At 32.1% G+C, this 18,584-nt stretch overlaps 1 protein-coding gene across 1 annotated transcript in view; it reads left to right on the top strand.

Annotated features, from left to right (window-relative positions):
* LOC134690220 (calpain-3-like) overlaps positions 1–18,584 on the top strand; it is a 47,136-nt gene that overhangs the window by 11,130 nt on the left and 17,422 nt on the right. The window contains exon 2 of the mRNA XM_063550196.1: positions 18,395–18,584. Coding sequence (XP_063406266.1) covers positions 18,395–18,584 — 190 coding nt within the window. The remainder of the gene's footprint in view (positions 1–18,394) is intronic.

Raw genomic sequence — 18,584 nt, 5'->3', positions numbered from 1 at the left:
TAGCATTCGTCTCAACTCGGCCGATTCCGATCATCATGAAGGAGACTCGCGGATTCTACAGAGGATTACCAATTGATGCATATAATGGATGTCTAGATGCCGTGTACAAGCATCTTATTATCTGTGTGCCCTCTAACGGCCTATTGCCTAATGTAGAAATCGGAGATTAGACGGAGATCGGCGGAATATAACGACTGACATTATTCGGGTTACGAGTGTGCCGGTTATAATACAAAAATCTGGCGGAAGCCAACAGCCGAAAAGATAGCAATTTAATCAATGTTTTTGTTCATGTTACTTACCCCATTCCCAGATGAAAAAAATATAAACTTATAAATAAGCTTCTTATCGTAGTTGACCGGATAATTTAACAAAGCTTACACAATGTCATGTTTCTTGTATGTACTGAATTAGTTTTAAATCAGCCTTTGAACTGTCCAGGTAGAAAAGCAAATAACTACACGTGGTGTTCTCTCTCAGTTGGTTACACAACTTAAGTTGCAAATGATTTTTTTGTATTCTTGTTAATACAGCGTATTGGAACAACCAAATACAGCCGTTTAAAGTACTGTGTCCAAAAAACAGGTTTATATAAAGTTAACTGATACTTCAAATTTGACTAGCAAGTTGAATGATATAATAATAGAATACCTCAGCTGTATTTTAAGCAAAACTTTTAGGAATTTTGGTCCTCAATACTCTTCAACTTCGTACTTTATTTGGCCTTTTTAACTTTTTTGGATTCGAGCGTCACTGATGAGTCTTTTGTAGACGAACAGCGCGTCTGGCTTTACAAAATTTAGTCCTGGTATCTATGATGAGTTTATTTATATATTTTCATGATTGATATAAGTATTCTAACGTGTACCTATACTGTCTCGTAAAATATCATCAATTAAGTTTTCAGAATCTTTAGATAATTTTGTTCTACTACTTGAATATTGTCTTCCGTATTCTATCTCACCGACATCTATAGCAACGTACAGAAAGACATATTATGACGATGGTAACAATTACTATATAATACTTATAGGTTTAAATTTATACGAAATCATGATTTTGATGATGACGACGGCTGTGTTGATGAAAAATAAAAGAAAGTCCTCATTAATTTTATATTTTGGAAACGTATGGTGTCTGCAAGACAAATTATTAAATAAATCTAACTTTTCGGAATATAATAGCCTACTTATTTTTTTAAAAGCTGAACGTAAAATTAAAATGCATTTTGGTTTAGAAAATGGTTATAGACGACAAAGGGATCATAATGTGTTTTTATTGTAATTACATATTGATTAAAACTTGTACAATGTTGTATGACGTAATCATAATTGCTCTACCATCTTTTGTAATTAACCTCGTTTTCTTCATCTAATTCACCAGCTGTGACGTAAAGTGTTGGATGTTTTATCCTTCTGGTCAAGGAACTATAAGTGTTCTTCGTGTTAATTTTCACCGGATGGCCTTTCTCTATTTATCATATACATTTGTAACTGAAGGTAGACAGTTTAAGAGGGTGTCCATGGAAAAACCAGGTAGTCGATGGCACATGATATATTTTGTTTTCAAAATTTTTTCATCTATTTCATATCACAAATTTATTCTTTCTGAAAGATATTTTTTGTTTTTTTCTTAACTGGAACAAGTAAAGAGAAAAAAATACATAGAAAGCACTGAAAATTCATTGAAAACGGGAGATAACTCTTCATTTTGTACAAAATTTTGTTGCATTGTTAGTGAACTTTAAAATCATTTTCCGAGCCATCCACTGTTGATTCAAAAATATCTTTGACATATATATACTTTGTATGATATAAACATTGCATTGGAACCAAAAATTTAGTGATTCAAAAACCCTCAGTACTATCATACGGCGTTTTATAGCCGAAACGAACAAAAAACAAACAAAGGCAGTATTCAATACTAGTCCATGAATTAATCTTCCATAACTATGTCTCTCATTATAAAGCAACATCCCACAGACCAATAAATACTTCTACTAATGAGACAAAATCTATGTATAGTGTATGTCTAGTTTCTTGTTTTCCTTCAATATTTCTAGTAATTACAGGAATTTACGGAAATTTTCCAGGACAAAACGAACTGTAAATTATGCAGTCAGGGGATGTCGTTACCACAAATTACTTTAAACCTTCCCTATATTGTTGCATTGGTAAAAACATATTATGGTTTGGAATTCCGACTGTAGTTGCTGAAATATTATTACAAACGGGATATCACATCTGCAATGTTTAGGTAAAGATTGCATGAAATCAAAACCTTATGGGACTAACTTGATATATAAATCTTCCGAGACTTATCACTACCTTTTTAATTGATACACAACATATAGTGCATTGATCATAACATTCTTTACATCCGATCCATGATCATTTCAAGTTTATCGATGTAATACATGTTCAGATATTCAAGGCACAAAATGATGTTACACTTGTCAAGAAAATTTAATAAATTTTGCAAGGTGCAGGAATATAATATCTGCTCCAAAATTATAAACGTTGGATGTCTTTGTTAAAGTCATCTGAATAAAAAGATTGAAGGTTTTTTTTTGTCTAGAATTGCTGTTAAATCAACTACAACCAATGCACTATTTAATTTTACTTCCCACTGATAAATTGAAGCAAGCTTTACCGTTCAGTGCTTACAAGCACTTTGATTACGATGATGCTCTTCATAGAGTCCGTAAATTTCAATTCGATCTGAATGAACTTATCGATCCTTTGACGGAGTCTTAAATGAAGGAATATTAAAGGAGTAGGTCCGGTAAGGACCGATTTTAGCCTCAAATTTCAGGTTCATCTGACGAAAGATTTTGACCACTTTTTAAACACTTAATTAAGTGTCTATTTCATCTGATTCAATTAGTTCACGTGAAAGATTTTAACTGAGTTAGTCATTAAAAACGATCCGATTCAAGCTCAAATATGAAAAATCTACCAAATATGCCAAACAATTTCACTTTTCAGATGGTTTCTGTCAAAAATGAAAGTGGCCGCATCCGTGTTCATCCTCAACCTTTATATATGTTATGTATTATCTTAAATACAACTCACATTTCATTATTAAGGATAAACACGAATGCGGCCACTTTCGTTTTATACGGAAACCGTCTAAGATTTAACTAAAATGCTAGAATTGTGAAGGTTTCAGTAATTTAGCACGAGTCAATGATGCTAGTACCCGATATATGTGCATTGTATTGTCAAAAACAGCCCAAATTCATGTAGCAGAAGCATTCGTCTGTCCAAGAAATAACTAAAATTAATGTTTACATTTTAACAATTTTGTAAAACTGCTATATTTTTGGCCCAAAAAAGAGGTCTTACTGGACCTACTCCTTTACACTTTAGTAAGATATCTGAACATTGTTTTTTTACTAACATTTTAATGCATAAAAAGAACAAAATATGTATGAGTACATCTGTCGATACTTTCAAAACATTTCGAAATTAAAACGGGGAATTTGTCTAAGAGACAACGAGCCAAACCGATTATCGATAGCAGACAACAGCCCAAGGCCATCAAGGGGTCTTTAGTACAGGAAGAAACTGAAATATCGCACCCGTAGGCGGGCTTCAGCTGTCCCATTAAACAATAATGTATTCTAAGTAAGTGAAAATGGACGTCACACTAAACTCTGAAACATATACATGAACCAAATATTATAATATAAAAGACTAACAAATGCTACAGGTTTCTGCCTTGGGACATGCGCAAAAAATGCGGCGGGATTTTTACATGTTTTACGATATATCAACCCTTCCGACGTGACCCTTCCCCTATACATGTATCTCTAGTCAATGTAGAATAAAATAACTAACAGTAAAACGCACAGTAAAATGTACATTTTGTAACTGCACATGTTCCCAGTACGCCAAGCATGATTTATAAGTTCGAATGAGCATTAAACTAATTCCCATCATCTCCCAGTACGCCAAGCATGATTTATAAGTTCGAATGAGCGTTAAACTAATTCCCATCATCTCCCAGTACTGCAAGAACTTTTACATCGGAACGTTGTTTGTGTATAGTTTGGTCTTATGGTATGTTGCATCTCTAGTGTTCCAGGTTTAACGAGAGCTGCACACTATCACATGTTTAACCAAGTCAGATTTAACATGCGCATGTCTCAAGTCACAACACTAGAATTCAGAATAACTGACATTGGTTTCTGGTTTGACGTTTTTAGCAAATATAACGTCTTTGGTTTTCTCTTTTAATTTCTTAACTTTTGATGCTTTTTGTGACATCCAAAAAAATTAGCTTCAGACAATACTGTTGACGCTTTAAGTGGTATTTGTAAGTTGTGCAGCATCATTTTATGTATGGGAACGGATGGGAACTAGCCAGAAAACCAAAATCTAATTATGTTGAGTTCAAACGCACGGTTATATGTTTACAAACGTTCGAATAGCTTTTTACAAGATAACTAAAACTACTGTTACCCTTTAATCTAAAACATGCAAATTGTATTTCTTTTTATGGAAAATACATCTTGCTGAATTACATTTATCCGCCATGATTCTACAATCCCTTTTTAAAATGCAAATCTGTTGGTCATTATAGTTTTAAAAAGTCATCAAACGCAAATGTACCGTACAACAAGATAATAAGTAACTTAACAATTATAGGGAAAACGAATGTGCTTATATACAATTACGCAAGGTCGTGTGCGCTATATGTGGAGGTTATACTATTCCCAGACTGTTAAGCTAAATCTATTGGAGGGATATCGATTGATATTTTGGTCTGGGGAAAACAATTTGTCTATAAATCAAAATTTAAACTTGATGAACTAGGTATCAGATACAGACTTAGTGTCTTATGACTCTTTAATGATTATTTCATTTGCGTAATAACGAACTCATCAGTCAAGTCTTTTTTCATCTGTTTGCTATAGTTGTTTTCTCGACGAGACGTAGTCGAAGAGGCACTAAGTAAGTTTGACGTGTTATTTTACCAGTCAGCATCGTCAGCGTAAACAACGGACGTGTTACCTTTGCGCACCGCGTTTTAGAAATGGGGATTTAAAAAACTCTGAGTTTTTGGTGATAAATGGCTGTTTTATGTCCAGTGGCAAGTTTAATACACTTTCAGGAAGAGAACATACTTACATATGATTATGAACCATTCTTTACACTAGACCGACACGACGAGAATCAATGGTAACAGTCCACAGGAATACATGTCTTTTATTCATTATTCTGACTCCAAGCCGACCAGTATACCGACTTACAATGTAGAAAGAAAAACAATAGAGGCAAACAAAACCAACTGGCTATCTAATTATAACCACACAAAAAAACGGACAAAAAACAAGCAATAGTCGACTAAATGCAACATAGATAGCTAAAGACTGAGCAACACGAACCCTAACAAAAAAAGCTAGCTTTTCTTCCTTCATGTGAGGCTAGAACAAATATGTTCCCGACATTTTACGTATGTTGATTTTTCATGACGATGATTTATTACAAAAATGTCTTGTTTTGATTAAGAGTTACCAACTTAATGTTGACTAATTTTTAAAGTGGTTTTTTTTTCTCCAAAGACCCAGCAAATTTGATTTATATTTGATGTCGATTATTTAACGTCGGAAAACATAATCAGCACGGCAATTTATAATCTGTCATATTACACCAGTAAATATTAAATTCTCGGTTGCAGACAAATTAATACAAATCAAATATTAAACCGGATCTCCTTAGACGATGATGGATACATTTGCACAGAATCACTCTTATTTATTTTACGTTGATCAGTTTATTTAACATTTTTCAATTATATCAATAATATTTGTTTTCATTAAATCATCACACCATAAGTAAGGAACTATCTAAATTCAATGGGGGTTGGGTATGGGTTTTTTTCCTGCGTCAGAATTTTTTTCTTTTTCGCACTTTTTTTTTGACATTATCGTTCAATTTTTTTGTTCTTCAAAATTTAACACTTTAAGGTATTGAAAATCTGCAATAAGAAAAAAAAATGTCATTTGCTAGAACACATTTTTTTTTTCGTCATCAAATCGGGGATCAGATTAGGTGTTTTTTCAAGGGATATTAACACATGAAGTTAAATGCTCGTTCCTTAATAGTCGCGATAATGATTATCTGTGTGCATCCTACTTCTGTTTGTGCCAACGATACTACTAAAATATACGATAAAATTCACTTACAGACCTGAAGCAAATCAAAACTAAAAAAAACGTTCTTAATAAAAGGAAGTATTTGCTTTCTTTTCTCCTCATATCTTTTTTTAATGATACGATTTTTGATGCCGGTTTCCATTACAAGTCCACAGAAAAAACATGCATCTATATGAAACACTTTGTTTCAGTAGGTGAAATCGTAAATGCTCATGCACGTTGTTCAAGTATATCATGTATATCATGCTGGTTTTTTTTATTTTTCTCCTGGCATTTAAAATAACCTTCACAATTTCCCTACCATTATGTAAAGTTTTTCTTGAGATGTAAATTCAGGTATCTTCCAATTTTACTACGACTTATTGCTTTATTATTTGTATAACATGATATGATATACTAGACATTAAGATTTCTGTAACTAAAGTTAAATAAAAAGGTATTTTAAAGTGCAATCATGACAAATTGCTCCGAATCGTTATTACATGTACAAGGTTAAAACTGTTTCGTGTCCATGTTTTCCATTAATCATCTGGGTACGGCCATTGCTAAATCGAGGAGAAAATGTATAATCATGATGATAGAGAAATTCTAACAAGTCACTTTTATAGAACATTTTTTTTTAAATTATTGCTTGATACTTATAACAAACATATGCTAACTATCTGAATGCAACCATTGCTGTAGTACCGAGGATAAAATGTATAGTCATGATGATAGGGAATTTTTTACATGTCACTTAAAATTTACAGTGCGTTTTTTTAAATTTATTTCTTGATATTTATAACAAATATATGCTATCCATCTGGGTACGGCCATTGCTAAATCGAGGGAAAAATGTATAATCATGATGATAGAGAAATTTTAACATGTCACTTAAAATTTACCGTGCGTTTTTTTATAATTTATTTCTTGATATTTATAACAAACATATGCTATCGATCTGGGTACGGCTATTGCTAAATCGAGGAGAAAATGTATAATTATGATGATAGGGAAATTCTAACATGTCACTTTGACAGTGCGTTTTATTTTTAAATTAATTTCTTGATGCTTATAACAAACATTATGCTATCCATCTGGGTACGGCCATTGCTATACCGAGATGAAAATGTATAGTCATGATGATAGGGAAATTCTAACATGTCACTTTTATAGTGCGTTTTATTTTTAAATTTATTGCTTGATTCTCTTAACAAACACATGCTTACTATCTGGATGCAACAATTGCCGTAGAACCGAGAAGAAAATGTATAATCATGATGATAGAGAAATTCTTACATGTCACTTTTACAGTGCGTTTTCAAAAAAAATATATTGCTTATAACAAACACATGCTACCTATCTGGGTGCGACTATTGCTATAGGAAGTAGAACATGTACATCAATCAGACTTAGTAAAGCTAATATATGGCCTATATTGGATTTGAAGTAAGATGAACAATAGAAAAAAATTGAAGCATTGAAGGGAATAAGGATTTAGAGATTAATGCTTAATGTAAAGACAAGAGAATAACGGACCATAAGCTTAATAACAATTTGGCATGGTTATTCCTAAATAAATTGAGTAGAACTTAAATAAGACAGAACTGCATGAATATAACACTTATTTATTTTTATCATAAAACACTAATCTTGTCTGTGACTGATTGTGTCAATATTCCTGTAGATGTCTCGTCTGCGTCTACAAACATTAGGTTTTGATACCAAATTCCCTGTTTGATATGTAACTAAAGCCAGTGATATTGGACACCTATGAACCATTTTCTCCCCTGTGAATATATTGTGTCATTAGTCTTGTAGGTGTCTGGTCAGGGTCTACAAACATTAGGTTTTGATACCAAATTAAAGTGTTCACTGTTTAATATGTAACAAAAGCCAGTGATATTGGACACCTATGAACCATTTTCTTCCTTGTGAATATGTTGTGTCATTAGTCTTGTAGGTGTCTGGTATTTGTCTAAAACATTAGGTTTCGACGGCTATATTATTGTATTCTCATGACAAATTGCTCCGAATCGTTATTACATGTACAAGGTTAAAACTGTTTCGTGTCCATGTTTTCCATTAATCAACTAACAAGTGTTTTACCAGAAAGATTACATAATAAAAAATGAAGACACAAGGTTTATCATTGTCTATATGGATTTTCCTGGATGTGTGGGTTATTGTTTCTTTCTTAGAATTGCGACATTTTTATGTTTTATAATCATGTTAACACATGGCAAGAGTAAAATCTCTTTGTTCTTACTGTGGTATAATCTGGATAATACACAGCTAAGGTGTGCATTAACTACCTCAGATAACTGCACAGTTCAAATCTATTTTTACCTTTAGGGGCGGTTCTTGGGTTTTGAAAGGGGCGTTATTCTATCAAATTAAAAAAAAATCCCCGAGTGTAGCGAGACTAAAGACAATATTGACGTTTTGAAGCTAAAACACGATACTTTGTCAAATCCAAGGGTTAACGACCTGTTCGCCCCCACCCTCGAGTCTGCCATCTGCCTTGAAATTACGACAAAGATAAACTTCGTGCAAACATCGTAGTTTCAAAATAGGAAAAAGAAATGTTTCTCATTCCTTCAATTTTTTTTTATCTTGAAGCTGGGACATAAACTATTTTATTATATTTTGTGTACAACGTAAATCTATATCAGTGTTTTAAAGTAAAAAAGAAAGATAAAACAATTTTTGTTAATTTCTGCCCAAAAAGAATTGTATCTAAGAATATTCGAATATAAATAAATCAATCTGATTTAGATTAGTTTCAGACTCAATGGAATTTATAACGACTTTTTGAATATCCGAATATAAAGGAACTATTTTTGGATCGAATTTAATGAGGACCATATTTCAGTTTGTTTTAAAACAGGGGGATTAGCTGGAGATCAATCAGACTTCATTTAGACTGACGTGTCTTAAAAAGCAATACAGAAGATAAAAAGAGATTGGGGGGGGGGGGGGGGGGGGGGACGGGGTTGCGGGGAGTAAAAGGTTTTGAAAGAGAAACGTATTTTCTGTTTATTATACATTTTAAATTTAGGTAATATAATATCTTCCTCGTTTCTTTTTCTCTCTAAGCATATCATTGAGAAATTCAAAAGCAATTGTTCTGATTTAAACTCAATAACCCTTGCAGTTATGTTTTTTTTTTATTCATACACCGAAAGTACACAGTTTGTGAAAGTCTTAATCGTCACCAACTAAATGAAAATGGGGAATAAATTTAACGGAAATATTTTAATCAACAAAACATTTTTTTTTATCATATACCCAAGCGCCTGTGGAAACGATGAAAAAAAATATACCATTAAATCCCAATTTTAGAATGAGTCTAAATATGAAAAAAAATATAAATTTTAAACTTACCAAAGTCGTATTTTCGCCTTACTTTACCCTACAAGAAATTTTCCTAGGATCCGTGGATTGCGGAATGACGTCAACATTTCTAAAACGTTAACGTAAATTGATTGCGTCATGTGTTAAAACAGTTATTGGCCAATCAAATCGGTATATGGAATTTAATCTGCACAGCACGAGATGACCCAATAACCCGAACTCCTACGTCGTTCGGGTTATTGTGTCATCTCGTGCTGTGCAGATTAAATCCCATATACCGACTTGCTTGGTCAATAACTATAACATAAAAGAGAAATTCTAACATAGTGCAGTTTTTTTTTAATTTATTGCTTGATACTTATAACAAACACATGCTAACTATCTGGGTACAACCATTGCTGTAGTATTAAACGAGATAAAAATGTATAGTCATGATGATAGGGAAATTCTAACATGTCACTTTGACATTGCATTTTTTTTTAATTTATTGTTTGATACTTATAACAAACACATGCTAAATATCTGGATGCAACCATTGCTGTAGTACCGAGGATAAAATGTATAATTATGATGATTGGGAAATTTTAACATGTCACTTTTACAGTGTGTTTTCAAAAAAATATATTTCTTGATACTTATAACAAACATATGCTATACATCTGGGTACGGCCATTGCTAAATCGAGGAGAAAATGTATAATCATGATGATAGAGAAATTCTAACAAGTCACTTTTATAGAACATTTTTTTTTAAATTATTGCTTGATACTTATAACAAACATATGCTAACTATCTGAATGCAACCATTGCTGTAGTACCGAGGATAAAATGTATAGTCATGATGATAGGGAATTTTTTACATGTCACTTAAAATTTACAGTGCGTTTTTTTAAATTTATTTCTTGATATTTATAACAAATATATGCTATCCATCTGGGTACGGCCATTGCTAAATCGAGGGAAAAATGTATAATCATGATGATAGAGAAATTTTAACATGTCACTTAAAATTTACCGTGCGTTTTTTTATAATTTATTTCTTGATATTTATAACAAACATATGCTATCGATCTGGGTACGGCTATTGCTAAATCGAGGAGAAAATGTATAATTATGATGATAGGGAAATTCTAACATGTCACTTTGACAGTGCGTTTTATTTTTAAATTAATTTCTTGATGCTTATAACAAACATTATGCTATCCATCTGGGTACGGCCATTGCTATACCGAGATGAAAATGTATAGTCATGATGATAGGGAAATTCTAACATGTCACTTTTATAGTGCGTTTTATTTTTAAATTTATTGCTTGATTCTCTTAACAAACACATGCTTACTATCTGGATGCAACAATTGCCGTAGAACCGAGAAGAAAATGTATAATCATGATGATAGAGAAATTCTTACATGTCACTTTTACAGTGCGTTTTCAAAAAAAATATATTGCTTATAACAAACACATGCTACCTATCTGGGTGCGACTATTGCTATAGGAAGTAGAACATGTACATCAATCAGACTTAGTAAAGCTAATATATGGCCTATATTGGATTTGAAGTAAGATGAACAATAGAAAAAAATTGAAGCATTGAAGGGAATAAGGATTTAGAGATTAATGCTTAATGTAAAGACAAGAGAATAACGGACCATAAGCTTAATAACAATTTGGCATGGTTATTCCTAAATAAATTGAGTAGAACTTAAATAAGACAGAACTGCATGAATATAACACTTATTTATTTTTATCATAAAACACTAATCTTGTCTGTGACTGATTGTGTCAATATTCCTGTAGATGTCTCGTCTGCGTCTACAAACATTAGGTTTTGATACCAAATTCCCTGTTTGATATGTAACTAAAGCCAGTGATATTGGACACCTATGAACCATTTTCTCTCCTGTGAATATATTGTGTCATTAGTCTTGTAGGTGTCTGGTCAGGGTCTACAAACATTAGGTTTGATACCAAATTAAAGTGTTCACTGTTTAATATGTAACAAAAGCCAGTGATATTGGACACCTATGAACCATTTTCTCCCTTGTGAATATGTTGTGTCATTAGTCTTGTAGGTGTCTGGTATTTGTCTAAAACATTAGGTTTCGACGGCTATATTATTGTATTCTCTGTTTAAATTGATGTTGCAAATATTTGTATTTTACGGGTCTCAAAACGAGTTAAAAGAAATCTACAATATCTTTGAATTTTGGTAAATATAAAAAAGAAGATGTGGTATGATTGCCAATTAGACAACTATTCACCAAAGACAAAATGACACAGACATTAACAATTATAGGTCACCGTACGGCCTTCAACAATGAGCAAAGCCCATACCGCATAGTCAGCTATAAAAGGCCCCGATAAGACCATATATGGAAAGAAAATGAGTGTTATGGTGCAAATTATTTACTCTGTATCGTAGTAAAAAAACAATGAGTCTGAACATCTGACAGAAATTCCTAAACCTGACCTAAGTACATCCTTAATTGAAGATCTAAAACGATAAATTAAAACGAAATTGTTAAGCGTACACACGACCTTACCAACACACCAATTATAAACAGAAATTCCTAAACCTGATCTAAGTACATACTTTATTAAGACGGACTTGTAAAACGAAATTGTTAAGCGTACACACGACCTTACCAACACACCAAGTATAAACGGTACATCCATGTCAACCTGATTAAAAGTAAAGTAACTAAGGTACTATTTCCCCATTATTGTTCTTTTCAGCCATACAGGATGTCACCGAGTCTATGATGTCGTGTATACATCTATTGGTTTCACTACTTTGACATTTTGATTTCCTTCTATTACATAGTTGATGAATTCATGTTGAGTCACGAGATTTTGTCGATATAGTTTTGTATGTTTAAACTAAGAGATTTTGTATTGCTTAGAAAAACCGTACAATGTGTACTTTATTGTCTCATTATTACAGTACATGTAGGTTTCATTAGAATCCGTGATTTTGATTGGCTAAAAACAATCACTAGGCATGCAATATCAAATCTTATTTCCGTATGAAATACAACAGTAATTGCTGCACGTGCTATCAATGACAACGCTAAGCAAATGCATAGAAAAACCAATGATTGGCTTAATATTACTCTTAATTGCATGGTAGTAGCATTTTCAAAAATATAATTACGAATTGAATGCTTCTTTTTATAATTTTAGCAGGTTGAAAAAGCGTTGATCGTTTAATATTAAGCGCAAATGTGCTTCGTTCAACGCTTTTACACCCAACTAAAATTATAAAAGGAAGCATGCAGTTCTTTAATATACCGATAGTCTCACCGGAAGTAGTTGCAATATTATAATATTACTCGAACGACTTGTTAAAGTTGTACGTGTATTTATACTCTCTTGGTTTAAAAAAAATATTTCAACTCTCTAATATCTTGGATTCGCACGATTTAATGAAGGTTACAATGTTTATCGTAGACACAGAAATTGTATTCCTGAGGACTTCATAAACTGTTCGTTTGATCATCTTATGGTAAATTAGATGGTTAAATATTTGAATAATGAACGTCTAAATTTGCCATTACGAACATAGATATTGCTTCTATGGTTTTAGCGATGTTTTATTACCATGTGTACCTATTCTATTTTTATTGAGTACTCATCCTGTGTAATCAATAAAAAAAGTAAATTTACAAAAATTACAAAAATACCAAATTCCCAGGAAATTTAAAATGGAAAGACTCTAATTAAACGGCACAAACACATCAAATGTTATATATTCCTGACTTAGTAAGAAGAGCTCTCTTAAGAAACATATAGCCATGTATATAATTATATCTTGGATGAATAAATATTAAAACTAGAAAACATATAGAACGTCATTTTTGACTTGACAACGATAATTCTATGCCAAGTTTGCAAACATGCTTGAAGCTTATTTTGTACATTCAGTTTGTATCAAATTAATGACCGAATAAAGAAAAAATATGTTAAAAAATAAATATTCCTACAACTAAAATTTGTTGAGTCATCGACACTTTTTCATATCTAGGGACACGTTGGACTAATATTGAACAACTATGTGTCTATGTCAACAAGAACCGGAAGTTCTCTTGTTTGATCGGGTTATTGTTCTTTCGAAAAACCAATATATAAATGCCTGAGACAAATATATATTAGTTCTTGATAATGCTCAATACACCCTTATTAATATGAACATTATTCTCTAAATAGTCTGCAAAAAAATGCTTCAAGCGTTTGGTTTTGTTTTCAATTTATTTTGAATGAAATTGATGACTGAATGTTGAAAATTATTCTCTACATTATACATAGAGATCTTACTGGGGCTAGTAAAAAATATTTTAGATAAATCATAAAATTGAGAATATCAATGGGGTATGTGTCAAAGAGACAGCTACCCGACCATAGAACAGATATAACATGCATGTGACGATATAATACAATGTTTTTGCACTAGCCATTTATGGGGGCCATTTATAGCTTGCTGTTTGGTGTGAGACATGTCTCCGTGTTGAAGGCTAAAATTGACCTTTAATGGTTTACTTTTACAAAACTGTGATTTTGACGAAGAGTTGTCTCATTGTCACCCATACCATATCTCCTTATCTATATTGAAAACATATTTAAAACTTTGAAACAAGCAAAATTGTTTTTACAAATCTGTCTCTTTAAGAGGCAAACCGGGGTTGACAGATAATTTAAGGAATGACTGTAATATTTTTTCTGTCTATGAAGAAACAACATAAAAAATCTGGTGCACACTGAATAACGCTCGTAGCGGGTTATTTTAAAGTGTTTTCTAAATTCCATTTTAAACCGGAGTAAGCCATGAGAAAATATCGATGACGTCACTGTCACATGACAAAATTATGTCATTGAGCTGATGAACAAAACAACGTCAGCCAATCAGAAGACGCGTTACATCCAAAATTAAATTACTATAGAATTATATGCTAATGCTACAGAAAATTTTACAATAAAAACTGATGAACAAAATTTGCAAAAACGATTTAGAATAGAGATTAATGGGGACTTAAATACAGGAAAGAACAGAGAATAATGAGAAAAACATTTAGATAATAGACAAAAAGGACTTACAAACATTAGAGTATCGAAATAAAAGACCCCTGATTAGACCCTCGTTCATAGTCTGCAAAAATAACAGATGCAGACTTCATCTCCATATTTGTATATTAAGTGCACTAAAGAGTTATATTTATAGTCTGACGTCGCGTGATTCCTGAAAATAGCGATATTTCACTCAGTGCAAATACGTGAGAATGCATATTACACGATAACTTCTGTTAATTTCACCTCTGTTTATTTTCGTATCAGACATATAACGGCACTGCCGAAGACATGACTTTTGTTATTATTGGAAAATAAGATATAAATATATATTTTTAAAGTTTATTAGCAATTATAAAATTGCGTTCATTCCCGTATTTTGAAGTTCGATGACGTTCTGAAGTCACTCATCATCGCGAGTTTGCAATCATATATATCTTGATTTCCATTACTACGTTTAATTCGTTAGTTCAAGGATATATAAAAATAAAACTGGAAGAACTAGACATCAAATTTGGGGGCTACCTGGCGGACGTATAAGGGCCTTCGTTACCTTATTTTGTTAAAGTTATAGCCAGATTTTCTCTATTCTTTTCTGTGTTTTGACTGATGTTTCTCTTTTCTGTATATCTTCATTCCTTTTGTTTTGCACTTTTTATCCATTATTATATGTTCTGTTCATCCCACTCAAATCCTTATAGATAATCTTGTCACCGTGGTCATAGACAAACCTTACATTTTATTACTAGAATAGCAAAGAATATTCAGTTAAATTTTGGAAAAAAAATCGAAAACCATAATGATGAATTTAGTATAAAGGCAATGCAAATCCATTACTTCAAATACATTTACTGGCCGTACGGTGACCTATAGTTGCTAATTTCTGTGTTATTTTGGTCACTTGTGGAGAGTTGACTCATTAGCAATCATACCACATCTTCTTTTTTATATAGAGTCAACTTTACCTGAAGAAAGAAAAATCGATAAGTGTTTCAAATAAATTCACACTTATTGCTCTGCAGTTGATTTTATGAAAAATTCAGACAAAATAATATTTCATGTCAGAGCGTTGTGTGTTGACTACTAGTGGCACTTTTGGTTCATTCCTCCTATTCCCACTTTTTATAAATCTAGTAGTAAAGTTAAAATTTCATGTGGGAATAGGAGGAAAACTTGTGCAAAGAAAGCATTATACCATATAAACATAGTATAATCAACTTTTAATTGATAAGCGTTTTTTGGATAGGTAATAGGTCATTCATGTGTGTTTGAATTAATTCTGTGTTTTTAGAATAGATATTGATGCCATTCTTTAAAGAATTATGAAATACAAAAAGTAACAATTTACCAAACATTAAAGGACTAAATAAAACTGTGTGCTTTCTAAAATATGTAGCACCCACTACAAAAGGGGACAACGTGTCTTATCTTTAAAACCAAATAAACGGTAACAGAACTGTCAATACCACCTAATAAAATTGAGAATGGAAATAGGGAATGTGTCCAAGAGACAACAACCCGACCGTAGAAGAAAACAACAGCAGAAAGTCGCCAACAGGTCTTCAATGTAGTGAGAAATTTCCGCACTCGGAGGTGTCCTTCAGCTGGCCCCTAAACAAATATATACTAAATCGGTGAAAATGAACGCCATACTAAGGTCATCTTATAAATCAGATGGTTATATATTTGCAAAATATACGTCTAAAGTTTCCATTACGATCTCATATGTTGCTTATATGGTTTTAGCGATGTTTAATTACCATATTACCCAACTCTATCTTTATTGAAAAAAGTAAAATCACAAAAATACTGAACTTAGAGGAAAATCAATTCAAAAATCCATAATCACATGGCAAAATCAAATAACAAAACGCATCAAAAACAAATGGACAAGAACTGTCATATTCCTGACTTGGTACAGGCATTTTCAAATGTAGAAAATGGTGGATTAAACCTGGTTTTAAAGCGGTATCCCTCTCACTTTAATGACAGTCTCGTCAAATTCCGCTATATTTACATTGATGCGTTAAATAAACAACCACAGTGATATATCAGTTTGAAGTAATCAATAAGAAGATGTTCCTTAAGAAAAAATATGTAAAGATATCATGGATGAATAATTATTAAAACCAGAAAACATGCAGAACTTCATTTTTGACTTGACAAAAATAATTATCTGCCAAGTTTATGAGACTGCTTAATATGAAAGTTCTTGTCCATTCGTTTTTGATGCGTTTTGTTATTTGATTTTGCCATGTGATTATGGACTTTCCGAATTGATTTTCCTCTAAGTTCAGTATTTTTGTGATTTAACTTTTTTTTAAAGCTTTATTGGTTTTGTGCAATTCAATTTGTATCAAATTAATGAACGACTAGAGAAACATATCTAATACCCCTACAACTGAAATTTGTTGAGTCATCGACAATTTTGCATATCCTAGACACGTGGGACTTATATTGAACAGCAATATGTCTATGTCAACGAGAACCCGGAAGTGCTCTTGTTTTATCAGATTATTGTGTTTTAGAAGAAAAAAAACAATATATAATAATCTAAAAGCCTGGGACAAATAGATATTAGTTCTTGATAATTCACAATACATCCTTATTAATTTGAACATTATTCTCTATATAGTCTGCTCAAAAATGCTTAAAGCGTTTGGTTTTGTTTCCGATTTATTTCGTATGAAATGTAGGACTAAATGTTGAAAATTGTTATCTACATAGAGGGTTAGTTTAAACATATTTTAGATAAATCATAACATACAAGTGTAACGATATAATATACTTGCAATGCATATTTAGTATTCAGAAACAAGCAAATGTAGAATGCTAGCTGATTTTACAATCTATCTGCTAGACAGACTGGCTTTTCAGAATAAAAATTAATTTGCAAATACTTAAAACATGAGCAAAAAAATGAATAAAGGAAAATTGGCAAAACATTATCGGATATAGATAAATAGTGTATAGTTTTTACTTATTTACAGAAATGAACAGAAAATAATAGGTACAAACATTTTTTTTAAAAATGGCCTAAACACTGAAGATTATTTAAAGAAATATCCTACTAGATCCTTTAAATAGTCTGCAAAACAACCAAGCAAACTTCATCTCCTTTCTATATTAAGTGCTTTAAATGGTTATACCTATATTCGGATGTCGCATGATTGATGAAAATAGCAATATTTCACTCGGTGCAAATACGTGAGACTGCAATCATGTTGCACGCTAACTTCTGCTTATTTCCACATCAGACTTATAAAGGCATAAGATATGTTTTTATTGGAAAAAAGGATAAAAATATTTATAGTTGAAATTTATAGGCAATTAGGAAATTGCCTATTTTTCCGTAGTTAGAAGTTCGATGTCGCACTTACGTCACGCATCATCACGAGTTTGCGATCATACAACATCAATGATAAATGATAAATTTTGTTGAACTAGAATGAAATGTAGAGGCTATCTAACGGATGAATAGGGAGTCCTTCGTTATATTGTTTAATTTTTAGCCATTTGTTTTGTATTCTTAAATTATATGTTTATGTACCTTTACGTATCACTATTCCGTTCGTCCGTTCGACCATCTGTCCTGCTTCAGGTTAAAGTGTTTGGTTAAGAATTTTGGTCAAGGTAGTTTTTGATGTAAGTACAAGTTTAAAGCCAAACTTTTGACCCTAATTTCACGGTGAAAACAGATAATGCGAGTGAGGCATTCATATACTTTGGACACATTCTTGTTTTTGTGTATATTGTAAATGGGATTCATTGAAATATAGAACAATAATTTAAAACGGACCTTTTGCATAAATAATAATTTATAATTTTTCTTCAGATTTTAGAAAATGATGCAACTTTTTGCGGAGTTGGTGGAACATGGGATGCTCCATTTCCATGGAAATCGTTTAAGAAAAGGGACTGGTTTCAGGCTGCTATCGTCGTTGCATCCTTGAGCGTACGTTACCTGGAAAAATTGATGCCGGGATATAGAAATTGTGATCAAAGTTTTATCAACGATTATATTG

The sequence above is a fragment of the Mytilus trossulus genome, chromosome 11, assembly GCF_036588685.1.
Source record: "Mytilus trossulus isolate FHL-02 chromosome 11, PNRI_Mtr1.1.1.hap1, whole genome shotgun sequence".
NCBI lineage: Eukaryota > Metazoa > Mollusca > Bivalvia > Mytilida > Mytilidae > Mytilus > Mytilus trossulus.
The sequence above is the reverse complement of the archived record's forward strand: the minus strand, read 5'-3'. Positions and strand labels throughout refer to the sequence as shown.